This window comes from Hydra viridissima, unplaced genomic scaffold (assembly GCF_058129835.1).
Source record: "Hydra viridissima isolate aposymbiotic clone 2 unplaced genomic scaffold, HvirCarnegie_v1 scaffold_13, whole genome shotgun sequence".
Lineage (NCBI taxonomy): Eukaryota > Metazoa > Cnidaria > Hydrozoa > Anthoathecata > Hydridae > Hydra > Hydra viridissima.
In genome coordinates this window covers 2,258,661-2,283,173 of record NW_028324312.1, presented here as the reverse complement: position 1 = coordinate 2,283,173, position 24,513 = coordinate 2,258,661, and the positions used below count along the sequence as shown (strand labels likewise).

At 30.9% G+C, this 24,513-nt stretch overlaps 1 protein-coding gene and 4 pseudogenes across 4 annotated transcripts in view; 1 reads left to right on the top strand and 4 right to left on the bottom strand.

Annotated features, from left to right (window-relative positions):
• The first annotated feature begins 4,995 nt into the window (after window positions 1–4,995).
• The window catches only part of LOC149880014 (uncharacterized), a 182,187-nt gene continuing 162,669 nt past the window's right edge, over window positions 4,996–24,513 (top strand). The window contains exons 1-3 of one of the 2 annotated variants that reach the window (XM_090070812.1): window positions 4,996–5,216; window positions 5,628–5,732; window positions 5,865–6,447. In XM_090070812.1, coding sequence (XP_089926938.1) covers window positions 5,182–5,216; window positions 5,628–5,732; window positions 5,865–6,285 — 561 coding nt within the window. In that variant the 5' untranslated portion in view covers window positions 4,996–5,181 and the 3' untranslated portion in view covers window positions 6,286–6,447. Of the gene's footprint in view, window positions 5,217–5,627; window positions 5,733–5,864; window positions 6,448–24,513 lie in introns of those variants that run through there. The other variant, XR_016446380.1, reaches the window with a different exon arrangement.
• LOC149880033 (uncharacterized) lies at window positions 14,230–15,228 on the bottom strand (annotated as a pseudogene).
• On the bottom strand, window positions 17,691–18,617 carry LOC149880032 (uncharacterized; annotated as a pseudogene).
• On the bottom strand, window positions 20,117–22,280 carry LOC149880031 (zinc finger MYM-type protein 1-like; annotated as a pseudogene). Its single transcript, XR_016446378.1, has 2 exons — window positions 22,176–22,280; window positions 20,117–21,930 (listed from the first exon to the last, which is right to left on the bottom strand). The product of XR_016446378.1 is annotated as a zinc finger MYM-type protein 1-like (transcript).
• LOC149880030 (zinc finger MYM-type protein 5-like) lies at window positions 22,078–23,175 on the bottom strand (annotated as a pseudogene). The gene is made up of 3 exons (XR_016446113.1): window positions 22,996–23,175; window positions 22,818–22,913; window positions 22,078–22,736 (listed from the first exon to the last, which is right to left on the bottom strand). The product of XR_016446113.1 is annotated as a zinc finger MYM-type protein 5-like (transcript).

Sequence of the window (24,513 nt, the reverse complement as noted above, 5' to 3'; positions counted from 1 at the left end):
GGACAGGTGGATGAAAACTTTTTTGACAGTGTATATATATTACAACAATATTTGTACTGTTGCTTAAATGAGATTTAAAACCATCATTTAAAAGGTTTATTATCTTTTTAGATGCAATTTCTGTTGCATCAACTTCACTTTCAAATTCAATTTCCATTATGGAAACAAAGCACATTTTAGCTACATATGCAATATAGATTTTTGGCATGCAGTATAGCTGATTTTGCTTTAGTATACAATATAGCTTCTTTTTTTTTTGTTTTTCAAAGGTTAAAATTATGTTTAGATTAAACTAGGAAAGTTATTGAAAAGTCTGGGAGTTTAATTGGCTAAACTCAAGAGGAAAACATTAGTTACGGAAAGTTGTTTAAAATTGTTCTAGCAAATATATTGACCTTGATTGCTTTTGTTATTCACCGAATTAAACAGTGAAGTTATTGCTCTTATATTCTCATTGTTACATACTTACAAATATGAAAATAAATTTACTACGATAGTTTTATTAAGTAGAAAAATTTATTTGCATGTTAGTTTAAGTATGTATATTTTCTGAAAATTTACATTTTATGCTGCAACTACGTATATATTTATCTGTCTTTTTAGAAATATTACTGAAAAATCATAAAGTGTTTTTTGAGGATGAAGATGTCACTTACACAGGAGTACCATTCATTGTTTCATCAAATAGCACTCTAGACTGTCAACACGGCAAGGACAAAAATAGCAATAAAAAAGCTCTGTAGAAAATTAAAAAAAACACAGAAGCGGAAAGTTACTTTTTGAGTTTTGATGAAAAACTGGAGAATTCATAAGTTAATTTTTTATTTCTTTTCAACCAACGTCAGAAGCGTTGGCCAATTTTATTAACTTCGCGCTGACGTTGAACCAACGTCGGGCCATCGTCGAAATACGACCATTTTTAAATGCGTAAAGTGTGATACCGGGTTTAGCGTTAAAAAGTTTACGTCCACTTTTACAATCTATTGTGGCGCAACTTTTTATTAGAGTATTTAATTGCTTTGAATTTCATGATCTTATAATAATTTCGTAGTAATTGAGTATTGAGTAATTTCGAATTTAATATCAAATCATTAAAAAAATAAATACAAACATGCTAACTTTTATATCTATTAAGATGCAGTTTTTAATTTTTCTTTAAAACAAAAGTTTGTTTAATTAAATTATAATTTTTATAATTTCATTATGCATAAATATAATGTTTATAATGTCATATTATATAAATTATAATATTTACGTTTTTAGTTTTTAATGACATTATAAACTAAAGTTAAATAAACTCTTGTTTTACTCTTTTATGTACTACATACATTAATAATGGATGTACTGTACATACACATAAATTAATCGTATATACGATTAATTTGCATGATATCATGCATTAGTCATGCACTGTTATCTGTGAGTTACATTGGCCTCCAAAATTTGAAACAGTTACAGTATGTGGAGGAAAACATCGATCAAAAAAAGCTCAATTTCCTTGGCTGGGAGTACCCTTATCTCAGATTCCAGCCGCTGGTCCAACTCAAAGAACTACCATAATATCTTTAAGTGGCATTAGAAATACATAATATGAGTTTATAAAAATCTTCACTTTGAGACATTTAATAATAGAGTTAAGCATAATGTTTCTATTTTAACAATCAATTTATTGATAACTGTTGAAACCTGGTCAAAGTTTGATAAGATACTTGACTTTTAGGCGCTACTGCACTTTTGCACCCCCCCCCCTTTTTTTTATTGCAGATTATGATAGAAAATTTCATGCTGATTCAGAAATATATAAAAACATAGAGTTGAAAATCAACGGAAAGTGCTCTAATTCGAAGTCAAAGTTGTAAAAAATCCCACTAAAAGTCCCTAATATTCGCCATTTTTTAAAAATCTTTTTTAAAACGCTTTCAGTTTTAACGAAAATTAATTACCGTTACATTGCGCAATAAGCAGACCTGGTTTCAATTAGCCTTAACATTATTATTCTAAAGTATTTTAACGAAAGTGTTATAACGAAATGAAATTAATGGAAGATTTCAAATATAGGTTGAACGTAGAATATGAGAATGTTGACAAATTGATGAATAATTATTGTTGTATTGCCCTATCCCTATCCCTATCCTTATCCCTATCTCTATCCCTAACACTAACCCTAACCGCCTACCCAAACCAGCTTTAATGTGAAATATAAATCGTAGTTATAATAAAATAATTGCGCATGCGTGTACAATATTGCGCTCTGAGTAGCTTATGGCTATGTAGAGCGCATTGCGCTCTACGAAGACACTTCGGAAAAGCATACTTTAACGACTTTTGTAACGTAAAAACCATGCTAATAATGTATTGCTTTTGTAAGCTAAAAGACCATTAACTTATTATTCTCAAAATGGCGAATATAAGGGTTTTTAGTGGGATTTTTTACAACTTTGACTTCGAATTAGAGCACTTTCCGTTGATTTTCAGGTCCATGTTTTTATATTTTTCTGAATAAGCATAAAATTCTCTATCATAATCTGCAATAAAAAAAGGGGGGTGCGAAAGTGCAGTAGCGCCTGACTTTTATGTTCCTTGAAAATGGGCATTTGAAAAAAGGTAGTATTGCAACATATTTTAGTTATGGGACAAAAAAATAGTTGGAGGTAAAAGTTAAGCGTCAGACATAGTTATGTGCTCATTTGGAATATTTTTTATCATCAAGAGATATAAGGCCAAGAACTACAACATTCTGACATTCTCTTAGTATCTTCATTATTGTTATATCTTAAAGTTCTTTTTATTTTTGTTATTTATCACTTACTACTTCTAATATTATTATCAAGTTTTAAATTTTTTGGTTTTTGATATTTTTACTTGTTCTTCTGTATTATTTTCATAATCTGTTTCAGTATTTAAAATTTCATTTGTTATTACTAATTTTTTTTTTTTTTCTTTCTTCAAATATACAGTTACTATGCTTTTTTTGTTGTTACAGGGCTTTTGATGCTGTTGTTGTTAGTTAAGGTTTCTATTTCACTTTGATATATTTTTAATTATTGTTGTTGTTTATTATCTTTGTTATACTTTTAAGTTAATATGGTTATAATATCAATTCCCTTATTCCTTTTTATCTTATCATTTTTGAAACTGTAAATTTGTAATTTATTTTTGTAATTGTAAAAATTATAACTTACCATTTTTGTAATTGATTATTACTTTTATGGTTATTGCTTTTGTTAAGCTTTTTAAATTCTTTTTGTTAGTGTTGATGTTATTTGTTATTTTTATTGTGTCTTAGAATGCTTTTTTATTATTCAATATTGTAATTATTGATTATCTTTAAATACAGTTGTTTTTGCTTTGATTTGTTTATTTCTTTTTGTTTTTGTTTGGATTGGGGTGGATTAAATTTCCATCAGATAATTTTTGCTAATTTCTTTGTTCTAACTTTTCGAATAGTTAAAAATCATGTTTGCAGAAAAACTGTAAGTAATTATGATGATATCTGACTATTATTTAATGGAAATGGTTGAAGATAATTATATAATACTGCGCAATATTTTTTTAAAAAAATTATGTACCTCTGTCGCAACATCATCTGGCAAAGAACCTGCATTAAATGATATAGTTGTAAATGTATTTAATAGTTAAAAAAGTGTCATTTAGTTGTATTGTTTTTTGATTTTTTTCTTATTTTGAAAGTGTGCGCAGTGTAGTCGGTGTGAGCAGTGGTTTCACAGAATGTGCGAACGCACACCGGATTTTGTCTTTTCTAAAATGAACCTTAGGTCGCAATGGTATTGCTATTGTTGTGCACAAACAGTTTAGTGAATATTCAGTCAAGTATTGTACCAAATAGTAATAATCTTTACAGTAATGATAAAAATAAAAATAGCTAGTTTTCTTCTGATTGGACCGGCTTTACTAACATAAATATTGTAACTATTTAACTGCCCTGCCGTGGCAAAAGGAAACAAGTCACCGAATTCCAGTTTTATGGAATTTTAAAAAACACATTTTTTTTCATATAGTTTCTGGACTTGGTTCTGCCATACAGTTTTCTCGAACAACGCTCAACAATTTACAACGTTGAATAGACCTATGCAAAGGAGTTAATTCCTTGAAGGGGGTGGCGTCGAAAAGTCATTTTAGGCTAAACTTGGACTTACTTCCTTTTGCTATGGCAGGGCAATAAATATCGCTATTATACTTAGAGATTTCTACCAGAAATTAAAAGTACAGATCGTGCGAATACCAACAGTTCAATAGAAGTCAAAAGTACAATGTCAGTTGTATTTCTGATTTCTGTTCTATAATCGCACTTTTTTTGTATCTTTAACAATTTTATTCAAATTGTTCTAATTTTGGGCTGAGAAAAAAGATGACAAAGAAAAATTTTTTATTAGCTCTAGTTTCTGAGATATAGAATAGCAATAAATTTTTATTTCAGTTAATTTGCAACAGAGCAATATGACATAATTTACATATTCTAACAATATTTAAAGTACATTTGTTTTTTTTTTTTATTACAGATATATTCTGACAGTTTTAAACAAAGAATTCATGATCATCTATAATATAATTAGTACAGAAACGTTTAACGTTTAACGTTTAACGTCGTTTCGTCATTAGTTACTAGGCTTTGAATTAGTTACTAGGCTTTGAAAGAGCGCGTTCTTCAAATGCACGCGCCCATTGGAGAAAGATCTTTTGAGCGAGTTAAAACTTTTTTCCTTTTGGAACTTAATTATTTGTTTAGATATATTACATAAAGAATCATCTTAATCAATTATATATCATATTATAATTGAAGTAAGTATATGAAATAGTTATATATACATTTTTATCAGATAAAGTAGAAAGGATTTAAATTTTTATTAGATAAAGTAGAAAGGATCTAAAGAAGAAAGGATTTTAATTTTTTAAATCGTATAGATTTTGTTTGTTTTAGTTTTTCTTTTAACAGTTTTATTTTTATTATTTTATTTTTTAGAAAGAAAATAGGGGAATGGATGTTATTTAAAGTTATACTAATGCTATTTCCATAAAAGGGTTATTAATACTTTGAAATTTCTGTGATGCTATTAACTATTTTTTTTCTTCTTTAGAAAATTTAGAAAAATAAATTAAACTTTTGTGCCAACACTGATATGGCATGTCACATGTTATTGTATGTAAAGGTTAAATGTTGTTATGAAGATTACAGTTCTTATGAGAAAAAAAAGAAGGTAAAGAGAATTGTTTGTAAATATATATTTTGTATCTTTTTATATTTTCTTGCGTCATTTTTAGAATTTTTGTTTGCACACGTTTATTGTTTACATATATGCTTTTTTCATATGTATGTGCGTGTGGTAATAAGCGCTTTATAGTTGTTTTATCAATGTGTTTTTATAATAATGTAAAGTGTTTTTTTACTGTTTGTGTATGTGTTAATATGTGTTACATAATTGTTTTAAAAATGTGTTTAAATATGTATATATGGTATTTATTTTAGTATATATTTAACCTTATATACATATTTAAACACATTTATTGTGCTTATAGTTTGTACATATGTTTATGTTATGCTCTTTCCGTGTTTTTAAAGTGCTGTGACTTGGTAAACATCTACCTGAAAATCAATTGTTCTATTTTAGAGAAGGAGCAGAACATATGGCTTTAGATCGTGCAGCTCAGCGTGATATGCACCTAATGGCATGGTTTAAGTTAAATACTGAAAATGAAAGAGCATATTGCTATTCGTATGTAGACATTCCTTATCACTTTATATTTGATGATAAACATTGTAAATGGAAGGTTAGATAAAGGGGTGGTAATAAGGTGATAGTAAGAATGTATAAAGTTAATCAAACTGGAGTATTGTTTTTTCTTAGACTGTTACTTTTACAAGCAAAAGGAGCAACATCTTGGGAGGATGTGCATACTGTTAATGGTATTGTCCTTGAAACGTTTCGTGAAGCATGTGTTTTGAAAAGTCTGTTGCAAGATGATACTGAATTGCAGAATACTCTTTCTGAGGCGGTTTTAACACGTATGCCGAAGAAAATTAGACAGTTGTTTTCAATTATTTTGACCTTTTGTGAACCTGACAATTCTTTACATCTCTGGAAAACATACAAATATTTTATGATGGAAGATTTCATTCACCACTCAGTCCCACTTCTAATAGCTGAACAAGCTACTCTTCATCAAATTGAAAAGATTATTAATCAAATGTGTTATAGGAAACCATATTTGTTTATAGCTGTATATATGTTTAAATTATGTTGTTTCCATGTTTTCAAAGTGGTGTGATTTGGCATTATGTTGAGCAAGATTGATAACCTTGCCAGCCAAGCAATGTATTTATAGCAGAGTTGTGACTTGGCAGCATTTAGTGCCAGGCGGAGTTACTGCTTCGGAGCTAGGTTGTGTTGTCTAGCCTTTTTTAATTATTCTTAAAACACATAATAATGTCTGTTAATGTTTAGCGTAATGTGTATGAGAGTATGCAACCTTGATCTTTAAATCTAGGGTGTTTGCATGTCCTAAATTTGAAGTAATTGAATAACTAATATTGAACATAAAAACAAATATACTTTTATGTAGTTATATGTTTAGTAAAAAGATAAATATATAGTTAACTTTAAATTGGTTTTCTAGGTTTGCCTTTCATATTTTAATTTGGTTTATTATTTTCGCTGGATATTAGGATCAAGGGTGTAAATATTCTATTGCTATGTGTTATTGTTGTGATGTTTTGTGTTGATAGACTGCTTGGCTTACCTTCACGTTGGTGTCTATTGTTAAAAATGAATAATAGGTAGTTTCATTATTGGAACTTACTGCTTTTATTTATTTACTAAAAGCCAACATTATGCTAAAAATGCAGTTTATATCTTAATTTGATTTTTTTTTTTTAAAAAAATTTATTTTAGTATTGTTAATCCTTTGCACTTCGAAACAGATTTTATAGTTACATTTTCGATAAATGTTTATATTAACTGCCATGTCAAAATAGGTTACTATAAATAGGTAAATCCATGTTCAGTTTTTATGTGGTTTTTTTTTTTTTTCTTTAAGATTTACGATTGACGCATTTATACGATTTATAAAAAGAAAACCTGATTACCTTTTATTGTAAATTTTTGTCAGTTAAAATGATATAAATATATGCAATTAGTTCAATTTTTTTTTAATTTTCTCTATTTTATGCCTAATAATCTGTTGTAAGTAACTTAGGGGATCTTTTTAAACGGGGGGTGAGTATTGCAGTTTTGCTCATTTGTCAAATATCGAGTTACTTAAATTTTATAAGGTGTTTAACTAATTAATTAGCTTAATTTTGAGGAAAGATAAATTCTTATATATGTTAAATTCTTAAATCATTGTTTCACATTTTATTATTCTGGTTAAAGGTTTTCATCAAAAATTTGATTACTCTTAATAAAAATAGCTCTATTCTCCTGACCACCATTAATGCCAAAACGGGGAAGGGAGGTCCTTTATTAGTGTCAAAACATTTAAGAGAATTAAATTTCGAGTAGCAAAAGGAATTTTCAGTAAATTGTAGCAAATTACCGTTTGCTAAAAACTGTTGAAACAAAGAGGCCATATATAAAAATGGTCAGATTTGTGCCATAAATAGTAATGGTCAAATGTTCAGTTATTTTTAATAAATTTATTTAGTTGTGTGCATTTAACGTTTTAAAGACAATTTCCTTTTTTAAAGAAACATGTATCAAGGGGATACCAAAAAATTAATAATTTATGTATAATTAACGTTCGCTTTATACTACTGTTATTAATTAAAGTTCATGTTATAAAAAAATATAACAAAAAGTTAGCTTTTTTCGTCAATTTAAAGCATGATGAAGTGTTATTATTTTCTGTCAGTAACTAAAAACGTATTGTTTTGAACTTAGTAAAGTCGTGGAAAATGGTTCTGCCTTACACTGATTTGACATGTCAGTTTTAAATTTCTCAAATAATGTTAAGTAATTGGTAAATTATTTTACCTCCGCATACTTTTTATTTTAATTTTACAGATGGTTTAATTTTTTAAATTTGAAGGCGTTTTTCTAAAAGGGTATTAGTAATGGTTTCGCAACTTTAAATTGTGGAAAACAGCCACCATAAATTAACAGACCGACCATAACCCGTATTACGGGTTGCTTATTGCTAGTTAATATAATAGAGTTAAAGATGATTATGGGGTATCGTCACGAGATCGTGATGTGTTTGCTTTCCTTTTGTAGAGTAGTTCTGGAGCAGCCCTACACTCAAACCAACAGTAATCTGCAAGCATAGCCTCATTCCAACGACCCTGATATCTTTGTTCTATTACAGAAATAACTTGAAGAAAACTTTCTCCATGTTCATCACTAACAGCTCCACAGTTGGGGGGGGGGGGGGGGGGAGGGGAAGAAGTCTAAGTGTGAGTGGAGGAAATGAATCTCGAGTGACATGTAACATCCAAGTTGATGGTATTTTTGCAGAAGCACTGTTACCAATTGAATGTAGTTATAATCTCGTTTGTTGCCTAAAAACCCACAAATCACTCCCTTAAGAGCTTCCCAAGTTTCCTTTTCTGGCCCCTTCAAAACTTCATCAAATGCAGGATTCTTCATAAGATGACGTATTTGTGGCCCAACAAAAATACCCTCTTTAACTTTTGCATCACTTACTTTTGGAAACTTGTTTCTTAAATACCTAAAAGCCTGTCCTTCTTTTTCATACTTTTGACAAAATTTTTCATTAAACCCAACTTAATATGTAATGGTGGAAGAAGATCATCTTTCAGATCCACAAGTGGTTCAGCAATAACATTTTTTTCTTCTATGTTGAGATTTCTTGCAGGCCAGTCTTTTTTTATATAATGTGAACTTCTGTCTCCACTGTCCCACATACACAAAAAGCAGCAGCATTTAGTATACCCTAATTGCATTCCTAAAAGTATAGCAATGACTATTAGATCACCACAAATTTTCCAATTGTGTTCATTGTAATTAATTGAGCTGAGGAGAACTTTCATGTTTATATAAGTCTCTTTCATGTGAAATGCATGGTTAATAGGAACAGAAGGAAGACGGTTTCCATTGTGCAGTAATACAACTTTCAAGCTAAGCTTAGATGAGTCTATGAATAATCTCCATTCAATTGGATCATAGTTCAAATTAAGGCAATCCATTAATCCAAAAACATCAATGCAAATAACAAGATTATTTTTCTTCTCAAAAAAAGAAAGCAGATTCTGCTGCCGTTTTCTGTAATGTGAAACTTTGACATCAAGTTGGAGAAGATTCCACTGCTTTGACAAGTCCAGATCTCGAACAAGATCACTTAATGGGTGGGGTCAAGCAGAAATAGCAGTCATCTATATGGTTTTTAGGCTCTCTCCATACCATAGGAACAGCAAAAGCCAAAGATCTTTTTTTATTTTTCAACCATTTTCGTAGGGTAACCGAACAAGAGTTACAGCATATATGAGGAGCCCATGACTTATCCTGGTTCCCTACCTTCATATGGAAGTAATGCTGGTAAGCAGTCTTCATAAGAAGTGTAATAGTTCTTTTCTGTGAGGAAAATGTTATTTCACCACAAATGTAACAAAAATTGTCCACTAAATTTACACACTTCCTTGGCATTCTGATTTGTTAAATTTTACACGAGTAAATGAAAAAAAAACAAAAAAACAAACTAAGAATAGATTAGACCAGAAACTTTAGCAAAGAAACATAACTAGCATCACAAGTTTTAAACATGAATAAAACATTATGGATTGTCAAAAACAACTTTTTTTTTTTTTTAAAAAAAATGAAAATTTATACCCTTGTAAAGGTTGAATTAAGCGATCGCAATTTGCAAAAACTGGAAAAATATCTGGTCTTTAAAATTTTAGTTTATGCAAAGCCGTTTACTTTGTTATAAAAAAAGTAATAAAAAAAAACAAAACAATAAACTTACGATTACAAATGTAATAACACTCGAGTCACTAACTGCTTTACATAAATAATAGAACTATAAAACTATAAAAGTATTATTAATTTTAAAAAGCACTTATAACTTTTAAAGTTCCTTCATTGTTCAAATAAGATTAGTAATTCCAAACTTTAATCAAAGTAAAAAAACTTCTAAAAAAATAAAGTGGGTAATCCAATATTTTTAAAAACTTTATGAACTTCCACAAATACACTTAAACAACTTTATAAAAACGTACTTTATAAAAAGTTTAGCATTATGAAAAACGTTACTAACAGTCCGTAAAAACGAGCGCTTATTTAAAAATCAACCAAAAAAAGTTGCTTTTCTACTTCAGTTAAATTTTGTTAAAATTTGGGATTACTTATGTTGTTTGAACTAGGAATGAATTTAAAAGTTATAAGTGCGTTATAAAAGTAATTACGCTATTATGGTGATATTACTTTTATAATGCAATTAGTTAGTAGAGTGTTATTACTTTTGTGGTTTAAGTTTACAGTCGACTCTCGATATCTCGAATACTTGATATCTCGAACTTTTTTAGCGGTCCCATGGACATAACGTGCTAGTTTAGGCTAAAATCCTCTCGATATCTCGAACCTTATTATCTCGAACTTTTTGGTATCTCGAACAATATTTTCGGTCCACAGGGCAATTTTCTCTCGTTATCTCGAACTTTTCAACATTTTTTTTTTCAAAAATGTTTTAATAAAATTTAATTTTTTTAAATTCCAATTTTCGAAAAAAAAAATATATTTCATTCGATTTTTAAATTCGATTTTTTTTAAGAATCGAATTTCTGAAAAGTTTTCCTTTAATATATAATTTATTCTTTTTGTCAAACGCAGCAACATGCCGCTCGTTAAACGAAAACTCACGAACAAATCTATAATAGAAAAATGCAAGGCATTAAAAGGCCTAGAGACTGGGATGTCTAACAAAGAGGTTGCCAAAAAGTATGGAGTCCCAAAGAACACATTATCAACCTGAATTAAAAATAAAACCTAGTTATTAACCTCACTGGAAAAAAATGGCACAAAATCTAAACGGAAGAAACTTCGTAGTGGTAATTTCAAAAATGTAGACAAGGCCATATACACGTGGTTCGTTGCAAAAAGAAGTCAACAAGTACCAATTGATGGAACCATACTAAAAGAAAAGGCACTAAAATTCCCAGAAGCATTAGGAGAGTTGGATTTTAAAGCATCTGATTGTTGGTTTCATAATTGGAAAGAAAGGTCAGTTAAATTTTGTCAAATCTTGTTCAATTTTAGTATAAACAAATAACATGTATCTGTTTATATTTAATTTATTTAGGTTTTTAAACGTGTAATTAAAATTCAATTATTCTGTTCCTATTTTTAGGAACGGCATCAGCTTTAAAATAATCTCAGGCGAAAGTGCCGCCGCGACGAATAATATGACTGCTTCGTGGAATGAAACTACACTTCCAACATTGCTTTTGAATTACAAGCTTGAAAACATTTGCCGATGCGTTTGGACTATTTTACCAGTGCCCACCAAACAAAACATACCATTTATCACGAGAAAAATGTTTTTGGGGAAAAAATAGTAAAGTCAGACTAACAGGCATAGCAGCAGGGAGTGCAACGGGAGAAAAATTACCTATGTTTGTTATTAGAAAATCTAAAAACCCACGGTGTTTTAAGCACATTAAACAACTTCCTTGCACATATAAAAATCAGCTAAAAAGTTGGATGACCGGAGACCTTTTTACAGAATGGGTAATGAAAATTGACTCTCTTTTTCGTGCTCAAGACAGGAAAGTAGCACTCCTGGTGGATAACTGTTCTGCCCACCCACACATTGAAGGGCTAAGCAACATCAACCTATTATTTTTCCGCCTAACACCACATCTGTCCTTCAGCCCATGGATCAAGGGGTAATACGAAGTCTTAAAGCTCATTATCGTCACAAAATTGTGCGTTTGTGTATCAAGCCTGTCGATAATAACGAACCCATGCCAAAAATTTCTATACTTCAAGCAATGAAAGATCTTGTTTCTTCGTGGAATGCTGTGTCGAAGGAGACTGTCATCAACTGCTTTAAAATAGCTGGTATCAGCAAAACAAACAAGAGTATTGAAGAAGCTGATGATGATCATTCTTTTAAATTTTTGACAGAAGAACTTAACCGTTTGCGAGAGTTAGATCCTCGTGCCGTCCAAGAAGATCTCTCAGCGGAATCTTACATTGGTTTAGATTGCGATGTAGTAACCACCGGTTCACTTGCTACTGATGCTGAAATCATTGCTCAGATTTTAGACCCTAATTTTGAAAACGACGATAATGAAGTTGAAGATAGCGTTGACGAAGCTATTGACGTCGAAGCCCCGCCACGCCCATCTGATATTCAATTAGAAATTGCTTTTGAAACAATTCAAAATGCTTCGCTATACAGCTCAAAATACGGAAATGAAATACAATCCCTAGCACTAAAACTTGAGAATTTAATGAAGATGAAAAAGATGGATAATTTAAAGCAATATCAGATAACAGATAGTTTTTGATATTTAGTGATTTTTGTCAGAAAAATAACTTGTTTTAATGAAAGTCGGGCAATTTTATTTATTTTCAACCCTTTTCTTGATATCTCGAAATCTCGATATCTCGAACTTTTTTTCCGGTCCCCTTACTGTTCGAGATATCGAGAGTCGACTGTATTATTTTATATTTTATAAGTTTTTCGCTAACAAATTTAAGTTGCTTCGTCTCTTTAAAACAACGTAAACGGTTTTGCAAAAACAAAAATTTTGAAGACCAGATATTTTTCCGGATTTTTCATTTTGCGATCACTTAATTCAACCCTTGCCTTAGGAGAAAATTTTTGATTTTATTTTTTAAACTAGAGCTAATATGTAATTATTAAAGTCATTTGCGAATTCAACAGATGGAAATACATAAGAAATAACTAATTTTGATTCCGATACAAAATCACTGTTGGGCAGTGTTGTCAAACCTAGGAAATTTAGCTGAGCGAAAAGGTTAAGTTCGAAAATTAAAACCCGAAATAAAGCCCGAAAAAAAAAATCCGACTTCACCAAAATACAACCCCTGTACAAGATACTTAGGATATTAGTTCCAATAAAAACCCGAAATAAAAACCCGAAGTTGACTAACATCAATCTATATTATTTATTGTTAATCTATATTATTAATGTTATATAACATCAAAGACCTCCCCAACTATGGTGAAAGAGTCTATATGATCGAATAATTATAAAATATGGGTGATACTGCAGTTAAGCAACGTAAAATAATTTAATATTTTTGCTTTTATCGCTCTCGCTCGCAGAGGTTAAAGGTTTTTACATAAGTATAAAAACCAAAGTAGACAAATTTCAAAGTAGTTATCTTTTAAATACGTTTTTGTTAAATATTTTTGTTTTTTGTTTTTATTGTTGATATTTAATTTTTTTATCATTTACATTGTTAACATTTACTTATTAAATTATTAAATATATAAAGAAATTTAAACTTTTATAGGTAAAGCTACAGTTAAGCGGCCTAATATAAATTTACATTTTCGCTTTTTGCGCTCTCGTTCGTGGAGACTAAAAGCATCATTGAATAGTAGATAAAACCAAAGTAGATAAATTTCAAAGTAGTTTTTTTAGTTTTTTTTTTTTTTGAATTTGGAACTGTATAATTTTTATATAACATTTTCTATTGTTATTATGTGATTTTTATGATATTGTTTTTACTTTGTTACTTTAATATGTTATGCGGAGATTTATTTTTGATTATTTATTTACTAAAGTTGTTTGTAATAGTTAAAGAATATAAGTTTAAATGATAATTGTTCATGCTGATGTGTTTTTAAGAGACATGTGGCTATGAAAATAGCCGTATTATAATAGCAAGTGTTTACCTGACAATTTTTTAAGTTTTATAGAAATTTAAGATATAGTAATTTAAAATCAAGCGCGCTGTACTATTTTTATTCCACTTCTTCTAAACTTTATTTAATTCCACTTCTAAAATTTATTTCTTTTTTGAAATCACTCATGCGTGCATACTTTTGTTCTAATTAAATGCATTCAAACTCTCCACCGTATTTTTAAAAGCGAAAATTTAAATTTATTTTAGGCCGCTTAACTGTAGCTTTACCCTTTTATATTTTATGATTGTATAATTATAGTTTGTTTTAGATAAACTTCTTATTAGAATTATAGAATATAGGATACTACAATTAATATTCTTGTCAATATATTTTTAAAATATATGTGGCTGTGAAAATAGCCGTGCTATTTATCAATTACAGAGGATACTGACGAGACAAACAAGATAGAAATGCCAAAAATATAGGAAAATCTTTAAATGTTTGACGCCAGATAAATTCATGAAGATGTGATGTAAACAAGTCTTCACGCGTACCAAACTGCTGTCGAAGTTTACGCTCGACACGCATTCAAAGGTTTTCGACGTTTTGTGTATGAACATCGCTATCAAGGGGATTAACAAAATTGCGTTCATTCACGACAACTGAATGAGAATATGTCCCATCTTGGAAGTTATCTAAACCAGCATAAGAAGCCCAGCCATCGGAAACGATATGACTTCCTGGCAAAATAAACCTTTATGTAAGGTTTTTGAGAGTTTGTGCACTCCGATCTGGAACTTCAACTAAGAAGCACTTGCGTGACTCTCAATTCCACCAAATACCCAATGACCTGGGCGCCACTGCCCACGATGATATACGGTGAAAGAATTTAGATTCGTCTATTTCGACTATAATTGGTGTCCCGTCAGCATTAATACCCGCTATAAGTGTTGGATTTGTTTCCAGGTAAACTTCGCAGACATCTCGGCAAAAGTTTCCCCAATCACCTAATGTATGGCTAGCGTCTTTCATACAGGCTTCATATTGTATATCGCTCTGTGACATTATGCGACTCCAGCCATAAATACAACAAATCAACTTTTGAAGAGTCAACCTACTTTGACTGAAGAAGGATTCCTCTCTTACACTTCGCCGCTGTTTGCAACCTTTACAATACCACCGGTAACCATCTGTGGCATCTTGATATGCGTTTAGCCCAAACTGACGTTGGCACGTATCACAGTACATACTATTTTTTATCAATCTGCGCTTTGCTAGCCACTGTAAAGCAGATAATGGGTGTTTAATAGAGTAACCAAGCTCCATTAAACACCAATTTTCTTACAACACGCGTGGTTCAGCCAGGATTTCATCTTCACCAACAATAGTTGTTGGAGCACTTGGTCTCCCACGACCAACACGTTGCATAGCCATCTAAACGAAGATTTACCATGTTAACTAAGAATAACTATTTACTTAATATAAACGATTTTTTCAGTGCAGAACTAATTCATAAAATTAATTTTTGTGTATATAAATACAATATGCATATAATATATAAGAAATAGAAATGAGAAAATAAGAAAATTCAACAGTGACTATTACTTTTACTTATCTTTTGTATGCGGCTTTTCTTTTCTTTTCTTTTTATACATTTCGAATTTTTCCATATTTCGAATGTGGTTTTCTTTCACGTTTCGTAACGTTACTTTCAGATTAATTCGCAGAGTTTAATCAAGCGAAAATTAAAAATTATTTTACGCCGCTTAACTGCAGTATTACCAAAATAAGTTTTGCCGGTTCAAGTATCAAATTTTTGAAATATGGATTTATTAAAGAAATTGGTTCCGAAATTTCACTTTTTTTCACTTAAATTTTTATAATATTGACAAATCTTAACTAAATGCCTCTATCTCGGTATCTATATATAGATGTAAGATTAGGCTACAAGTGCACATAAACTATAAATGAAAGGGGTGCCTACAGGGCCAGAGGGGGGACCGGAACATCATCGTAACCTTATTATAAGTAAAAGTTTTTCTTAAATTTTAATAAAATAAAAATATCATTAATAAAATTACAGATAAATTAGTAGAAAATCATTTAACAAATTTTTTTCACTTTACACCGTGTTTAATCTATAAAGACTCATCATTTATTATGAGAACTATGCACTGTGTTTCATCTATTAAGACTCATCATATATACTATTTTTAAAAATTTACACATTTAGAACAGTTTTGCTAAGTTACATTATCACTTATTTACTAATTCTTCCTTCCTTTTTTACAGCATAAACCCAGTTTTTTTTGATATTTTTCAGCTATTTTCATCGGTTACCATAGCAACAAGCTACCATCTTACATTATTAATTTTTATAATCAGTATAATATTAAGTGTTTGAATTAAGAAAAAAAAAGTTAACATGTGTTGTTTTAAAATTTGTTGGTTATTTGCCCAGTTGAAATATGACATTAGAAAAGTATCCTTTAAAATAAGGAACGAATTTTTAAGCAAAATTCTTGCCTTAAAACAAGGAAATTAATAGGTAATAATTTTCTTAATATAATCAAGCTGGATTACCCGGCGCTTCGCGCAGGTTTCTCAGGGTTAGGGTTAGGAGGGGCCGCTGGTGGCCCAAACCTGGTTAAAACCACCGCTCAGGCCTACTTAGTGCCTGTGCTAAGTTTGGTATTGATTGGTCCAGAGGTGTTGACGCCTATAGCTAACATCAAACATACAATTATTAATTTTTTACACTTTTACTAGAGAAAATAAGAATGTCTGACTCTTACCTCTAATAAAGAAATAAAATATTAAATGCCTGTAAGAATAATAGAGAGTATTTCTCTATTTTAAGAGAGCGGATTGAGTAAAACTTCCTTACTGTATTATATAACTACTAATGTACGTTTACTTAATGTACTAATATATATTTTAATTCTCGTATAAAGTACAAGTGCGAACGCAATCAAAATATAGATATATAGCATCAAGAAAATGCATGTACTAACTATCAATAAAATATAAACCACCACAACAAAAGATGCATAAACGTAAAGAGTGATCAGTTAAAACTTGAAAAATGGAACTTTATATTTGTTTAGTTGTTATCCTAAAAGAAAGAAACAAACTAAAATAAAAAAAAAAAACACAAATTTTATAAAATGAATGATTACACTTTTTACTAAAAATATTTAACTTTTTTATTTTTTATTACATAACCCAGATAATATATCAAAATAAAAATAAGTCAAAATCAAATAAAACCCCATAGAAAACTAAAAATGCTATCAAAAAAAAAACTAAATTGCATCTTGATGATTTATAAATTTAACTATATGTTCAGTTGTCTAATAAAATCATTTGCGATTAAACTATTAATTGTTTCTGGAATGCCGCAAACTTTTTCAAGTAACGAAAACATTACTCGCAATTCGTCTGGATACTGCAGATCAAAAAAGTAAAACGTTGTCAAAAACAGTAATACCACCTCTGAAACCAGCATCTTCAACCAATAAAGCATTTAAATCCTCTTTTATATACATTGCTAATCCAAGTATAAAAAGTAGCATCAACTGTCACACTCTAGTAAAAAAAAATGTTTTCATTAAAAATTAATACATCCACTCTTTCGTTGCTTCTAATCTATTTTAATTTCTACATTATGTTTGGGAAACTCCGGGGTAACTTTATGAAATTCCTGCATTTGAATCTTTGGTTTTATAGAGGCTCATTTTTTTTATTCAAAATTTAGATAAAACAGATTAGACAAGACATAAGAGCGACTGTACAAAAACATAATAAAAATATTTGGTTTAGAAGGATTTCATAAAGCAGCAATATAAACCCTACATTGGATAAATTAGTATTATTAAATTTAGTAATGTTTGTATTCATCCAAATTTTTTGATATGTATTTTGTTGTGCGATCACGGTATTTGCATGCCGTTCTCGTCTTTTAACCTAAAGTTCCCACATTGCGTTACATTGGATACAGTAAACGGCCCCTTAAAGCGTGGTTTATATGCCGCGCTTTTTGATCGTCGACCTCTTATGTCAAGTAGTAATATTTTATCTTCGACACCAATGGGCTCCTCTACTATTTTTTTACATTTTAATAATCTTTTATCGTATTCCAGCTTTTGTTTGTTTTGAGCATCTGTAATGTTCTAAAAGAAAACAAAAAATTTCTAACTTTTTAAATTCCTTCATTATCAATTATTAGCTATTAAAGCTCATTGGTGGTATTTATATATATCTGTATTGAATGGTGGTATTTAGGTATATCTGTATTGTATTTCTGTGTGTGTGTGTGTGTGTGTGTGTGTGTGTGTGTGTGTGTGTGTGTGTGTGTGTGTGTGTGTGTCTTATATATATAAGATAAGATAAGGTCATTGCAATCGAACCTTATAAACCAAACTAGTGAGATTTTTAATTTTAAGTTTCCTTTCTTCCGTTTCTCTCGTTATATCTTCAACTGTTGCTGCCACTAATGTTTTGTTCTAAATTGATAAATAAACTCGTTATTGATCCAGTCTAATTAATGCAAACATTTTTAATGCATGGATTTTTATTAAAAAATAGTTTTACTTCATCAAAGTCACTAGTACAAACAGGTGACCGACCACCAAACATTATTTCCAACGGGGATACTTTCGTAGATCATTGCCTCTCCACTCGCAGTGGGTATAAAATAACATCAAGATATTCGTCCCAATTTGTTTGAATTTCATTAACCAGTTTTCTTAATTTTCTACAGTGGAAAACGCATTTACATTTAACGAAAGTGAAGAAATGCAAAATAAAATTGTAATATACATACTATGACATTACATGCACTCATTACAATATACATAGATTATAATATATACTAAATATATATTTGATAAATTAATTTTGAATTAATCAGTAAGTATGAAACCATCATTAATAGAGTATATGTGATAGAACAAAAAAAACCTTAGTTACACTTCTAAAATCCGTTTAATATAAACATCACAGCTCAAATCACCACTAAACATCATTATGCGGTCCTCGCCCAGAGCGAAAAATACTGTTACCTTTTTATATTTTTATTGGTGTTTTCATCCTGCCCGTTTGTTTGTGGGTGATAAACAGCTGTTTTTCTTCTTTCAATGCCCAGTGTTTTGCATATTTCGTCGTTTAACTAAAAAATTATGAGCAGCATAATTAATGAACGGACCCATTGAGTTTTTCGAAACATGACCATATCTTTTTACCTGGTTGCAAAACTCAGTTCCGTTGTATGAAAGTATTGCCGAAGGAAATCCAAAAGTTGTAACTAACTGAATAATTGCTTTTGCAACGGTGACAGCTTCTTTATTTAGTAAAGCATATGCAACCGGCCATTTGTTGCCCATTGTTGTTTCAGTAAAGGGTCCTGCAAAATCAATACCGACAATTACCCATACTCGAGTTGTCTAAAATATTTACATATAGACCAACACAGAATGATGTTATTGTTTCATTTTTTTTTTCTATGTTAGCGAACATCTAGAAAATATATTAAATTTACACTATTGTATAATAAATATAAACTGTTTCTAGATTGAAAAAGTATTACTGTAGCATTATAGAATATTAATTATTATTTAAATAATAATTAATAAAAAGAAAAGTATTCTTTAATTTGTAACTGCATTAGTCTAAATGAATATAGAATGTTTTAATATATATATATATATATATATATATATATATATATATATATATATATATATATATATATATATATATATATATATATATATATATATATATTTAGATAGATAGAAAGATAGATAGATATAGAGAGATAGAGTTTTTATTATACTTATAGAAAGCATTATTACCTTTATTGGGCTCTATTGATGAAAGAAGTGTACCAGATGTTTGACACACTTAGCATTGTTTTACCTGTTAAGAAAGTTGCAACTTTTATTCAGTTTCAGAGTTTTAATTGATTTGTTTTGTTAATTGCTCATTACCTACCCATTTTACAATATCCTTTGTCATGTTTGGCCAAAAGTATTTTTCCATAATTTTTTATTTTGATTTTGTTTCGCCACAATCAAGCCCGCCGTGAGCCTTTGCGGCGCCCAGGGTCAAAATTTCCCAAGCGCCCTACTGAAAGTGAAAGGTGATCTAATGGTCCATAGTTCAATACATATAATAAGCCATTTGATAACAAATCAAAGAGGATAAAAGAATATAGAATTTTTTAGTTTTAATTAATGAACATTGGAACAGTTTATTTCTAGATAATTGCAATGGTCTTTTGACTTGGTTATATACTCATACATAAAATGATAAAGTCGACACTAGAACATGGTAGAAACAGACCAAAGACAATCATTAAACACTATTGGATGTTAAGAGCAAAAATTTGTCTAGAATACAACAGCTATTGTTGTTTCAACTTCAGAGGAAATTGATCTTTCGAGCTTTACTCATGGCGAATTTGGAAATCACTTCACCGTAGCACAGCTTTTTGGCAAGATCATGCTCAATGGAAATAACCAGAAGATTCGTGAGTCGTTCTTGGCTCATTGTAGACCTTAAAGCTGTCTTAACTAGAGCAAGCTTACTAAAAGATCTCTCGCCTTCCGCAACAGAAACAGGGATGGTGTTGAAGATGCACAGCAAAATGCAGACTGATTCGAAGAGCAGCTGAAGTCCTTTCTGGTATATTCCATTCAATAACGTCATGGAAGTGAGAGATTCTTTTGGACCAAAAAGATTGGATCGCTTCAGAGCATCGAGGTGGCGTACCTCTTCAATAAGTTTCTCTCTCTCAACATCGGTCGCGTAGATTTGTGCCAAGACCTTGCATTTCTCCTCCAATTGGATAGGTGCTTCAACACTTTCTTCTGATTCTTCTTCATTTGACATAACAAGAGATTTCAATGACCACAAGAACGAAAACATATTCGTCGTCTTCTCAGCAGCTTGGAATCTATCGCTGACCTGCTGAACAAGAGTATCAAGAGCGGTATTGAATACGCTCACCTCAAACTCTTTTGCTTCGTCTTCATGGAAATGAGCGGTGTTCCTCACCTCTTCGTGAAAGGTCTTCCTTTTTTTCGTCCTCTTCTTCACAAATTCTGATTGAAAACCAAAAGAAGCAAGACCAAATGCTATCAAACGTGCCTCATTAAGGATGCTGGTCCAAGATGATCTCAGTCGATTTAGATCTTCAATAAGAGTCTTAATGAGTTTCATCTCGTCGTCCAAGGAGATAATTTCTGATTGGAGTGCAAGGCTCGCGTAGTTGATTGATTGAAGAGTTTTATACCAAAAGGTTGTCATTAGGATGAACTCGAAAATCAAAATCGCGGAGCTTTTTCAAAGATTCTAGGATTTCCCTGGATCGCTTGTTTAACGGCTTCACGGCCTCGATTCGCGCACTCCATCTGTTTTGCGACGTTTGATGAAGGGACAAACCAGTGGTTTCAATCAAGACTTTCCACCGACTAGGGCTTTCACTGAAAAGATTGTAAAGTGACTGGACTCGGCCAAAGTAGTTCTTGACTTCAACCGAAGATTCAGCAGAATGAACACCAGCAAGGTTGAGACTATGAGCGCTGCATGGCATATAGAGAGCTTGAGGATTTTTTTGCAGTATAATCGCCTGTACTCTTTTGTATATACCGGACATGTTCGCTCCATTGTCATATCCTTGACCTCTGCAGTTTTTGAGATCAATTCCATTTTGTTCTAAGACGTCCATAATAAGCTTGGCAATGTCAGCACCTATCTTTTTTTCAAGATTCTCGACCCTTAGAAAGCGCTCCTTCACGGTCCATCTTTTGTCAGTACTAAAGTATACAAAGCGGAGAACAAAGGTGATTTGCTCGGTGTGAGAGACGTCCGGAGTCCCGTCCACAAGAATGGAATAGTAGATGGCCATATGAGCTTCGTTGATGATGGCACCGTGAACGACTCCTCCGCACTCTTTGATGAATTCATTTTGAGTGCTCCAGCCCAAGTAATGGGCATTCATTTTGTTACCTTCTTGTTGGCAGCGGGAAACTTCTTCTAAGTGTAGTTGGAGAGTCTTGTTGTGCTTGGCCAAGAGCTCTAGGGTAGCTAGAAAGTTGCCATTGTCGTCTTCTCCAATCATTTTTGATGAACCTAAAAATTACAATAATAAGACAGATTTATTTAAAACAATAAAGAAGCATTTGTTTTATTTTATGATGAATCTATGATGATTTTATATTATGATTTATGAATATTATAACATATTTATTTAAAAGAATAAAGGAGGATTTGTTTTATTTAATGATTTCCAAAATATCTAGTTAATCTTATAAATATAAGCTAAATAGATTTAAAGATAGTCGGTATCACAATAGAATAATTGTAAATAGATTTACCTCTGAAACTAAGGTTTCGTGACGCTAAAAAAAGAGTAACATCTAAGATGCATCGTAGAATTTCAAGCCACCTGGCTGCTTCATTTCTTATCGAGTTTTCAAGAGCTGCATCTATTCCGCTTTGATTTTCTAAGCTTTCTAGCGCCGTTTTCCATTCTATGTAAAAGTTTCAATGCTGGGCGTTATTCTGGTGACTTTTGACTTTCTCAGTAGCTTGTGCCAGTTGCAGCTTATTCCATCATTCCATCTTAGAAGGTGCGACTGGTGTCCGATCCCAAAAGATTGTTTGCTTCCAAACAGAGAACACGGAAAGCAAATAAATGATTTCTTAGATACACTCCAGACCAGCCAATCTCGGCATGTCTTCTCCCCGTTGAGAGAAGTTTCGTAGAAAATTGATTCAGGAACCTTCTTCTTATTAGAATCTTTCGGGAAAGCTGAAGGATTTCGAGGAAGCCCCTGTAGAAGCACAGAATCTCTTTCCACTTTGGAAAGATGTGCTGCCCACAAAGCAGGATCATTGGAAGGAATGGTAGCGATGGGTTCTTCTGTTGGCAACACCTGAGAATAAATTTTAAAAAATCTTATTTTATTAGCTGAAAAGTTTATTAACATCATTTCTTTTAAAGAGGTAGAACTTACCAAAATATTCTCTTCATTCACAGCTACCATTCCGATTTTTGATAGGGGCTCTCCCGAGCTTTCAGAAATGTCATTGACATCATTTTCAGTTCCTACCTATAAAATAAGTTAAAAATTTATATAACATTGAATTAATCAAATGGGAAAATATCCTTTCACGGGGAAAACTATTTACTACTTGAATCGATTGACTTGGCAGGAAAGAGTTTGAAGCAGTAGGACTTTCATCTTCTCCTTTTTTTGTAACTGTAATACCACTGTCTTGGAGAATGCGTTTGTTCTTTTCCTCATTCGCAGTTCTTTGAGCAGCATTCTTTCTTACTTGACAACCAGAATCTTTCTTTTTAAAACTAGACATGTTTTAATTCTTTTTGAAACAGCATCCGCTCATAAGCAAAGAACTGTTTGAATTTCTTCTTCATTGGGTCTATCAGACTATCACATCGATATCACGTGTTTCAAAATTGTTTCAAATTTAAGAGATTTTAAAAATTAGAGAAATAAATTTAATAAAATTGTTTTAATATTTTATATCAATATAAAACTACTTGGATTTAATCTTATCTCTTTTTTTAATAAAGTAAAAAATCTCAGTTTTTAGTTGAATGAAAATCTCCGTGCACTAAAGTTATTTTAAACATTTACTTCAGCGGGTTGTTAAATTAATCATTAGTATTCACTTTATTTGCGAGTTTCCGCTATATAAAAAGAATCGCTTTATTTAAAACTAATGTTTTGAAACTTTCAAAACATTAGTTTTAAATACAATAAAAAAAGTAATTAATGCTTTAAAACTAAGAAATTAGCATTACTTTCAAATTGAAAGTAATGCTAATTTCTTAGTTTTAAAGCATTAATTACTTTTTTTATTTAAAAAGTCCAATTATGAAGCACTTCATTACAAAGTTTAAAATTTAAACTAAAAAAAATTGACTGGCCAAATAAAGCAATTGACCGTCTATTACAGGGGCGGGGAACCTGCGGCCCCGGGGCCGCATGCGGCCCTCAGACACTCTTTGTGCGGCCCCGAAACGTAAAAATAAGAGCTTAAATGTTTTTAAAAATATTTTAGAGAATAAAGTGAAATTTAAAAAATTACTTTATTTTTACATTTTAGTTATAGTAAAGTGTATGAATGCTAATGTTAATTAAGGGAAAAAAATTGTTTAACTTGGCAAAGCTGGTACAGTAGTTATTCATTGACAGAAATAACAACAAAACAAAAGAAAATGAATAAATAAAAACACCGTACGGATTTTTTTTTGTGACAGAAATCAATAGACTGTAAGTTTTTGTATTATAATGCATATCATGGTTTTCTATTAATGTCTAATTTTTCAACTTGTGTCGAAATGTCAGTTCTCCCTAAAAAAGCAAGAACATTGCAAGAGGAAAATCGGTCTTTTAATGAAAAGTTGGAGGAAGATTACTTCATGATTCCAACCAAGGATAAAACGCTTTGCTTGTTGTGTGACCTCACAATTGCTACTTTGAAGAATGCTACTGCAAAGAGACATTATGAAAACATTCATAAGGATCATAAGTATGCAAAATTAGAGGAGAAGCTCGAAAAAATGCATTAGCAAAACTGAAGTCTCAAAAGAGCAAACAACAGCAGACATTTTCAATTGTTCAAGAACATGGAAATAGAGCAACTGAAGCAACTTATAAAATTGCTCTCATTCTTGGCAAAGGA